The sequence below is a fragment of the Petaurus breviceps genome, unplaced genomic scaffold (assembly GCF_028583685.1).
Source record: "Petaurus breviceps papuanus isolate PSGF00001 unplaced genomic scaffold, PetGlider_PUasm1.0 689, whole genome shotgun sequence".
NCBI lineage: Eukaryota > Metazoa > Chordata > Mammalia > Diprotodontia > Petauridae > Petaurus > Petaurus breviceps.
The window spans coordinates 6,767,199-6,777,417 of NW_027186458.1; the positions used below are offsets into that span (position 1 = coordinate 6,767,199).

Below are 10,219 nucleotides of genomic sequence, written 5' to 3' on the forward strand. Positions count from 1 at the left end.
AAGGAAAGGAAAGGAAAGGAAGAAGGAAGGAAGGAAAGGGAAGGAAGGGAAAGGAAAGGAAAGGAAAGGAAAGGAAAGGAAAGGAAAGGAAAGGAAAGGAAAGGAAAGGAAAGGAAAGGAAAGGAAAGGAAAGGAAAGGAAAGGAAAGGAAGAAGGAAGGAAAGAGGAAAGGAAAGAAAGACAAAAATGCTTATTCTATGCAAAGCACAAAGTTTGGCTGGCACGTGGATTAGGTGGATGGGAATGTTGTAGTTGTTTTCCGTTTTCTTTATTTTATTTTTAGTATTTCTTGTCCTCTTCCTGGATTATTTACTGAGGTGGGGCTCCCTCAGGCAGGCCTGGAGCCCAGAATCATAGCAGAGAGTGACAGGATCACATGACTCCAAGCTGGAAAGGACATTAGCTTTCCCCTTGTCCAACCCTTTTTACTTCTGGAGGAGGCAATTGATCCATGGATTGTTACCCACTTTTTCTTCCTCTATCAGCCCATGTTCTTGGCCTAAGGATTTTGCATCACCTGCTGTAATCCATTAATAACATACACCTCAGTTTATATACCTGTACTCTTTGTTGCTTTACAGGCATGATGAAGCCAGCTGGGCCTTTGGGACCAACTGCACCTGTTGGGGTGTTACCTCCTGGACCCCCCAATTCTGGGACGAATCAGTATGGCCAGAATGGTCCTAATATCTCAGGGTATCCCCAGCAGAGGTAAGTTACCCAGACTCTATTTCTTCATGGTGTTATTTGATTAGAAAGTTGTTTCTAAATAACATGAGTGTTTTGGGGGTGTACTGGTAAATATTTAAATCTTTATTATTGATATGTCTCCTTCACTTTCTCAATCCTAGACAATCAACAAAGCAATGAATCAAGCCCTGGATTTGTAGTTTTCCATTTTCTGAGATATAATCACTCACATTAAAAAAATGATCATCGACTCTCTCGAGTGGCTTTGAGCTGGCTCCAGCATTCCCCTGGTTATAAATTTGCCCTGTGAATTGAGAGCTCTCTCTGTCGCAGGTCTCCATGGGTAAATCCCTCAGATGGACCAGCTCAGATTTTCAGAAGGGTAAGGAAAAGGATTCAAGTCATAGGATTTATTGAGTATTCTATTTACCAGAGGTCTGTCCCAGAACACTTGTTATCAGGATCATAAGACATCACTTGGATCATAGATTCAGAGCCAGAAGGACCCTTAACACCATCTGATCCCAATCTCCTATTTTTATGAATGAAAAAACCGAAACCCAGAAGGGATTAAGACTTGCCCAAGGGGCGGCCAGGTAGCACAGCGAGTAAGAGCACTGGCTCCAGTGTTGAGAAGACCTGGAGATCGAATCCCTGGCTCAGACACTTAGCACCCACCCAGAAACACCTGGCCGTGTAACCTTGAGCAAGTTACTTAACCCCAATTGCTTAGGGGCGGCCAGGTGGCTCAGCGAGTAAGAGCACCGGCTCCAGTGTCGGGATGACCTGGATCAAATCCAAATCCGGCCTCAGATACTCAGCACCACACCCAGAAATAACTGGCCGTGTAACCTTGAGCAAGTTACTTAACCCCAATTGCTTCAAAAAAAAAAAAGACTTGCCCAAGGTTACACAGAATAAGTGTCAGAGAAGGAATTCGAACCCAGGCTGTGTGACTCCTGACTCAGCCCTCTTTACACAGAACCCCGCTGGCTCTTATGTTAGGCCTTCTCTTTCTAGAAGTCTTCCTGGAGTCACCTAATCCTGGATTGACTGCCTCAGCCTACATCCAACCCCTCTCTCCTAAAATGTGTCCAGAGCACTTTGTCTAGTTCTCCTACTGCCATCAGTCACCCCCTTGTGCTGCTCTGTGTTCCTGCAGTATCCCCCCACAATAGAACATAAGCTCACCGAGGGCAGGGATCTGGTTACAGCCAAGTCCTTTGTCCATATGGATCTGTGGTTTCATCAATGACTGTTCTCTTTCCAATGGAGAAGACCACAACACTTCGGCTCTCTCCACCTCTGTGACCTTAGCAGAAGGTTCTCCCTGTTTGTTGGGGACCGTCTTCTGGTGCCCTTAATGTTGCAGGGATGCCATATGGAGTATCTTGGTCTCTCTTGACCTTCACTTTGGCCCCCTAGATGACTGACCCTCTTCCCTCTTCTGTGGCTCATCACCCTTCGTTCTGAGTTTTCTGCACAGTTCTTGGTTTGTAATGTGCTACAGCCTGGTCGTTCCAATGAATAGGCCTTGTACAGAGTAGGACCAAATGAATAAATGGATGGATAGATGGATGGATGGGCGGACGGATGGATGTATGGATGGATGGACAGGCGGAAGGGCAGGTGGATGGATGGGTGGGTGGGTGGATGGATGAATGGATGGATGGATGGGTGGATGGGTGGGTAGATGGATGGACGGATGGATGGACAGACAGATGGACGGGCGGGTGGACGGACGGATGGACGGGTGGGTGGGTGGATGGATGGATGGATGGACAGATGGGTGGATGGATGAAAATAGCTAATAGCTAACTTTTATATAGTACTTACTTCTTTGGGGTCAAGCTTGTTTTTAGTAATTTCCCAACATTCATTGGCCATTGTTTCTGCAGTTGTTCTTTACAATTTCATTGTTATAGTTGTCATTTACATTGTTTTCTTAGCTCTACTTCCCTCATTTTGCATCAATTCTTATGAGTCTTTCCAAATTTCTATATATTCATCTTGTCATCTTTTACAGCATGGTACTACTCCATTATGTTCATGGACCTCAGTTTAGCCATTCTCCAATCAAGGGGCACCCACTTTGTGTCCAGGTCTTTGCTACCAAAAAAACAAAAACAAAAATAAAATCCTGGCACAATCTGTTTTCAAAGCCATGCTGGCTTTTTGTTATCACTTTCTTTTTCTAAATATTTACCCACTGTCCCTTTGATAATAAATTCTGTGCTTTGGCCAATAATCTAAATCAAGGTCTCTGGCCTAGATTTTGCAGACCCTACTGGCTTCCCTTTCTTCAAGAATCAGAGCAGCGTTTACGGTTCTTCAGTCTTATGCCGCATCATGACTGCGCCACCATCTTTCAGACAGCTCTGACTGACCTGCCTGCTATGGGGAGCTCCCGGTTACTTGAGCTCCTCCGTGGCGACCAGATCACTTCCTATCTTCCTGCTCACTCCCTATTGGCTGTTTTAACTCTAACCCTTTCTCTCCAGATGTTTAGCCTAAGCAGAGGGAACAGAAGAGTTGGCTAGCTCACCCTGTTCTTTCCACTTTTATTGTCGCTCCAGCGACCCCTCTACACACACACACACACACACACACACACACACACACACACACACACATACACACACATACATACACACATACACACATACATACACACACACACACACACACACACACACACACACACTCTCTTCATCCCCTTCTTTGATCTTCCACTTTCACCCAGTATAATAAAGTTTCTTTTTCATTTTCTCTAGCATGCCTTACTAGCCTCAGATCATTCTGATTGCTAGCGCTTTGGTGGATAACCATCCATGTCAATTAGCTTCTCAGATTTCTTGGCAAAGAGCTGTGTGTATATAAAACTCTCTCCAATCTTTTTCTTCATTTCTTTGCCCTCATTGTGGTCTCTTCTTTCTGTTCTCGAATTCTGGTGATTTGGGTTTGTTCTCCCCTTTTTTCCTTAGATTTACTTATTATTTTCCTTTGTTGGTCTTCTAAAAAAAAAAGCAGCACTTAGATTTCATTATTGTGTCCACTGATTTCCTATTTCAGTTGTACTGAGCTTAGTTATTTCTCTTCTGTTTTCTGTTAGCTTGTCACTTTGTTTTTGTTAAACTATTGGATTTGGGAGGTGGGATGAAAACTCAATTCCTTTGTTGTATCTCTCTCTTTTGCTAATATAACTATAAATTTCTGCCTAAGAACCACTTTGGCTCTGTCTCATAGTTTTGTGTATAATATCATTATCATCTTTCTTAGAAGAGTGATTTGTTGAACCTTCTTTAAATTCTCCTTTAACCCAGTTATATTAATAAACCTGTGTCGATCTCTTGTTCATGATGTTACTATTTCAAACCCATTTTTATTGCATCATGGTCTTTAAATGTAGCATATAGAATAATTTGTCTTCTTAATGGTTCAGCTTATGATCAGTTTTTATGTTGATAATGTAAAAACTTGGGCAACACTACATACTTTCTTTGTCCTAGCTCTATCATTTGCTATTTCTCAGTTTCTATGTGTGCAACAGATTGATAAAGAGCTACATAGTTGTGAACTTTTTTTTAAGCTTTTGAAATCATGAGTAATTGTTCTTATCTATTTGTTTCAATTTCCTTTCCTATCTTGAATATCAAATCTTTGCCAGAGATAGTAATTGAAAAAAAACATTTTCTTCAATTAACTACTTCTCTTCTAATTTCCAGTTGCATTAATTTTGCTTATGCAAAAACTCTTTAATTTTATATAATCAAATTATACTTTTAATCTTTACTTCTATCCCTTGTTTAATTAGGAATTATCCCAGTATTTAAAGTTTTGGAAAGTAATCCTTCTCTTCTAATTTTATGACCTTTTATATTTAGGCAAGGTGTTCACTTATAATTCATTCTCTTATTAGGTATAGGACGTTGGTATAAATCTAATTGCTATCTAATTACTATTTATTATATATATTGTTATATATAATTACTGTATATTACTAATTCCAATTTTCCCAACAGTTTTTGTCAAATAATTAGTTGTTACCACAATAGTTGGTATCCTTTGGTTCACTAAACATGACAATATGTTTGATTTGTTCCTGGGCATTGTTTACCTAATCTGGTCCATTAATCAACTTTCCTACTTTTAAATCATCACCAAAGAGTTTTGATTGTATTTATTATGTGATACTGACAGAGCCCCTTCCTTCTCATTTTTCTTCTTTATTTTTTTAAGATTCTTGACCCTTAGTTCCATTTGTTGAATTTTGTTAAAATTGTTTTTAGCATCTCTTGATAGAATCATTTGACTTTTAATGTTTTTGTTATTGGTATAGCCTGTTATGCCTATAGTTTTCATAACCAAACCAGCATTCCTAGTATAAATTCACACTAGTCATAGTAAACAATCTTTTGAATATTTTGCTATAGACCCTTTTGAAAATGTTTTATCCACAATTTTCAGCAATATTCATTAGAAATAAAAGTTTTAAGACTCTTTGCTTTCTTTCTCCCTGGTCTGGGTATCAGAATAGAAGCAGGAAAGGGAAAGGAAGTAAACATTTATATGGCACCCATTTTGTGACAGACATTATGCTAAGCAGTTTTTATACAAATATTGTCTCACAGAAGTTTAACAGGTTGTTTTTTTTCTCTTGTTGGCAACAGTTTATGTGATATTAGAGGTAATTATTCTTGAATATGTGATAGAATTCACTTTTAAATTCATTTGGGAATGGAGCTTTTCCTTTGAATGTTCATTTATGGTTTGTTTAATTTCTCCTTTTTTTAGGTTAGGTGATTAAAAATTTTTTTCCCTCTTAGCTTGAGTATTTTTATTTCTCTTAATTATTTACGCATTTCCATGATCAGTATTGTTGTAATTTAATTGAGCAAAGTAGTTTTCTGACAATTTCTTCTGTTATAAATACCCATTTTTCATTTTTAATTTTGGTAATTTAATTTTCTTCTTTCTTTTAAAAAAATAAACTAATGGTTTACTTTTTTTAAAAAAAGCTCTCAAAGTATTTGTTAACAAAATGTTTTTCTTTTCAATTTTATCTCCGCTTTTCATTTTAATTTTTGTGTTTATTTGGAGTATTTTTAATTAGATGCTTTCCTTGGTCTTTTTTTAGTTCCATGCCCAATTCATTGATCTCTTCTTTCTCTCTTTTATTGGTAAAAATCTTTAGAGATATAATTGTTCCATTAAGGATTAGTTTGGCTGCATCACAAGAGTTTTGTTACATTATCTCATTGTCATTTTCTCTGATAAAATAATTGATTTCTTTAATCCATTCTTTCTTTAGGTTTATAGGATATAATCTTCATGTGTGTCTCACTACTTTCTTAAAAGTTCCCGTATTGATTATAATTTTATTGTGTTGTGGTCAGTAAAGAATGTGTTTAATGCATTTTTATCAGGGTTTTGGGGGGGCGGGGTTGGTGGCATGGGGTTTTTGTTTGTTTTTGTTTGTTGCCATAACCTGAGATTAGTTTTTGTAGAGGTACCATGTAAAATTGGGTACTATGTGTTTTCCTTATGATTCCCATTCAATTATTACCAGAGGCTTATCATATATAAGTCTTCTAAAATTCTATGTGGGTTGTTAATTTCTTTCTCATTTCTCTTTTTTGTTAGATTTGTCTAGGTTTTAACGGGGCATATTGAATTTCCCATTGGTTATTGTTTAGTGTCTACTTCTCCTAGTTCAATTAGCTTTTCCCTGAAGTACTTAGGTACTATGCCATTTGATGTATATATAGTTAATAGTAATAGTGTTTCATTATCTCCAGGGCCTTTCATCATAATGTAGTTGTATTGCTTATTTCATTTATCCTTGGGTGTTTTTATTGTTATTTTGTCTTAGATCATTATCGCTACCTTTGCTCTTTGAGATTGACCCAAGATATAATAGATTGTGCTCTAACCATTCTATGTGAATCATTATGTTTCAAGTGTGTTTCTTGTAAACAGCCTGCAATTAGTATTTGCTTTCTAATTCACACTGCTTCCCTCTCCTGTTTTACACAAGAACCCGCTCCAATTAGATTCATCATTACTATTGTTAGGTGTTTTTTCCTCCATTACATCCTAGTGTTTTCTCTCTGGGGTTCTTCTCTTTTGTCTTCCATTTAAAAAAACAGGTGAGAAGTGAGTAAAGTGGGCACCAGAGTCAGGAGGACCCGAGTTTGGTTCCGGCCTCAGACACTTAACACCCCACACAAAAATACTAGCTGTGGAACCTCGGGCAAGTTACTTAACCCCAATTGCCCTCCAAAAGGCAAAAAAAAAAAAAGGTGAGGAAGGGAAGGGAATGGGATCAACTATAGTAATCTATAATTATAGCTGCCTGATCCTGTTCCTCTGCCCTCTCTTCTTGAAGGCAGCTGGGCGACAGCTAGGGGAGAGGGTGCTGCATCTGGAGTCAGGAGACCTGATTTCAAATCTGGTCTCAGACACTGACTTAACCGGACAAGTTGCTTCACCATTTGGCCTCAGTTTCTTCATCTGTAAAAGGAGAAGAATAACACCTACCTCACCAGGTTGTGAGGATCCAACAATATCATTTGTAAACATCACCAGCTTTGTAGACCTTAAAGCTGTGTATCAGTCTAGCCATTAATATTCTGTTTCTGTATAATCAGCCCTCCACTGGTGAATTTTCTTTTAGTTGTCAGTCAGTCAGTGAACTAGTATTTAAATATCAGGCCCTGTGCTGAGTGCCGGGGACACAGAGAAAGGCACAAAGAACTCACAGTCTCACATCTGATGGGGAAGGACGTGCAGACAGCTAGGCACAAGCACATCGCAGACTGGGGAGGCGGGAGGCAGTCCAGGCAAAGACAGGCAGATGAGGAGAGCAGGGAAAGACTTCCTGCAGAAGACGGGACTTGAGCTGAGGCTTGAAGAGAGCCAAGAACACCGGAGGGGGACATGAGGAGAGAGTGAATCCTGCTCGTGGGGAGCAGCTGGTGAAAACGCCCAGAGTGGGGAGGTGGAGGAACAGCGAGGGCAGAGTCACTGCACTGCAGAGCACTGGGGTGAGAAGGGGGGGAGGGTGGAAGAAGACCCAAAAAGAGGGAGCAAGGAGCCAGTTAGGAAGGGCTTCGAGCACCCAGCAGAAGCTGTGTGTTTGATCCTGGAGCTGACAGGGAGTCACTGGAATATATTGGCAATGGGCAGACTTTAGGGAGATCGATTGGATGGGGAAATGAAGGAAAGGCAGAGTCGGGAGAGAGAAGAGCAATAGGGGACTGAGTGTTTGTACAGCCGACAAATGCTCCTGTATTTGATCTTTTTTTTTGCACAGCAGGTGATGTTATTACCCACACTTTACAATTGAGGAAGCTGCTGCAGACAGAGGTGAAGTGACTTGCTCAGGGTCACAGTGCTAGTAAGTGTATCCGGTCAAATTTGAACTCAGATCTTCCTGGCCCCAGGCTCAGTGCTCTGTGCACTATGACATTGGCTGCTGGGAAACTGAGACAGAGACCAGTTGAATTCTAGCTGTGAGGTGATGGGGGCCTGTACCTTCTGATTATTCTTTTCCTGAACCTGCCCTCCCTCTTTCCCTTCTCTTTTCCCATCCCTTCCTATTCTCAACTAACTTTAGTGAATTCCTATATCAAACACTGTGTGTGTGAACGTGTGTGTGTGTGTTGAACTTCATTTTCCCATTCCATATGAGGGAAGTTTATGGGATTCCTTATCTCCCCACCCCAGTTCCTGTGTGTGCATGTGTAATGTAATACCAAGCAAAGGCAACTTCCCAGGTTCAAAATACCAGCATAGGTGCTCTCTATTTTATTCAGTGACCAACCAAGAACAGAGAAGATTAAAACATGACATCATTCCAAATACAGCATTTACTAAGTGTGATTAAATAATCTCCAAGTACTACCCCACCCCAGGACCTTCCAATCATTCAATCAATTACAAAGTCTCTGTTCTAAACACTTCTCCACCCCTAGGCTATACCTTAATTAAGTCCACCACAAAGCCCCTCTTCTCAAATGGAGATTAGTTTCCAAACATAAGTAAAATACATTCATTTGCTCAACCATAGAACACAAAAAGGTCAAAAGTTCCCCACCCCTGGATCACAATTGAATCTACCCCAGAGTTACATCAAGTTTAAACACAGCACTTAATACCCGAATGGAGGTCTTTTCTTCATCTTGACACGAGGCAAGTTCTCAGCAATCTTAGTTCCTGGGGAGACAAGGCTTAGCAAGGCCATAAGATACATTGCCAGTCCCTTCATGAATTTATCCTCTGTCTGTAGAACAGTCCTAGAACCCCTGAACACATTAGCAAAGCCCTCTCCCAGGATTTCTGTAAACATACAACAAGAAAATCCTTCTTCAGGGCTTCTGAACCAACAGAAAGGCTCCCAGACCCCTGCAACAACAGCACTGTCCTTCACCAGTGGACAGTATTCATTCTGTCTGCAGGACAGTCTCCAGACCCCTGCAACAACAGTACTGTCCCTCACCAGTGGACAGTATTCACTCTCAGTACTGTCCCTCACCAGTGGACAGTATTCACTCTCTGTCTGCAGGACAGTCTCAGGCCTTCTTAACCAAATGCCAGGTTCCAGGACTTCTTCAACAGGACAGTCTTTCACCAGTGGACAAATCTGGCAAAATAACATCAAAACAGACAGACAAAGTACCAGCAAAACAGCCATGTCTCCTCAGTCCTTGGCAGCTCAGGGGGCAGGTCTCAAAAGTCCAGGGCAATTCAAAGCGGCCACCAGCAATCTCTTAGTCTCTCCCTCTCCACGAGGTGCTGCTTCCAAAAAGAACTTCCGCCTCTCTCTTGTCTCTCCAAATCTACGTCACCAGCTCCTCCCAGTCAGGACTTTCTTTCCACATCAAAAAGTCCATCCCACAGGTGGGATTAACAAGCTCTGGGTTTTAATACAATCAATTTGAAAACCAAGCCAATACAGGGGAATCTTTAATTGCCATTACTATCACAGCATGTTCTTCTTAGATAGACTCCAGTGATGAGAAATATTAGGCTCCTACCTTTTCTTCCTCATTTTCTCTTTCATCTAAAAGAAAGAGAACAGGAAAAAAACAGATCCAGAGCCTTGAGTTTTCCATGCTCTCTCCATGACCCCTGATGACAGTAGAATTTTGAAGGAACAGTGGTCGCTTCTCCTTCTAACAGGATATAAACCTGTGATAATCATTTAACCCCTTCAAGTTGCTTTAATGTATTTATCTGTCTAGATTTTTCTAGTTTCCTGTGATTGCATTTCAGAAATTCTACCCCATCTGTTTTTGTGTAACAGGAATGCTTGAAATTCATTTATTCTATACAGTTTCATTCCTTTCTCCCTCCCCCAAGCCTGCCTCAATATTATCCTCAACCTTTTAGGTTGTTATACTTGATAAAAAGCCTTTTTCTTGCCTTTTGTCATATAATATTCCAAGTTTTCCTTTTCTGTATAGTATTTGCTGCACATCTGTAGCAGCAAGCACCCCAAGCGTCCTCAGGGTTTGCAGCTACCACA

General features: G+C 40.4%; 1 protein-coding gene across 2 annotated transcripts in view; it reads left to right on the forward strand.

Annotated features, from left to right (window-relative positions):
• Window positions 1-10,219, forward strand: part of SEC24D (SEC24 homolog D, COPII coat complex component) — a 101,941-nt gene that overhangs the window by 5,974 nt on the left and 85,748 nt on the right. For both annotated transcript variants that reach the window (XM_069104901.1, XM_069104902.1), the window contains exon 2: window positions 582-711. In XM_069104901.1, coding sequence (XP_068961002.1) covers window positions 582-711 — 130 coding nt within the window. The remainder of the gene's footprint in view (window positions 1-581; window positions 712-10,219) is intronic.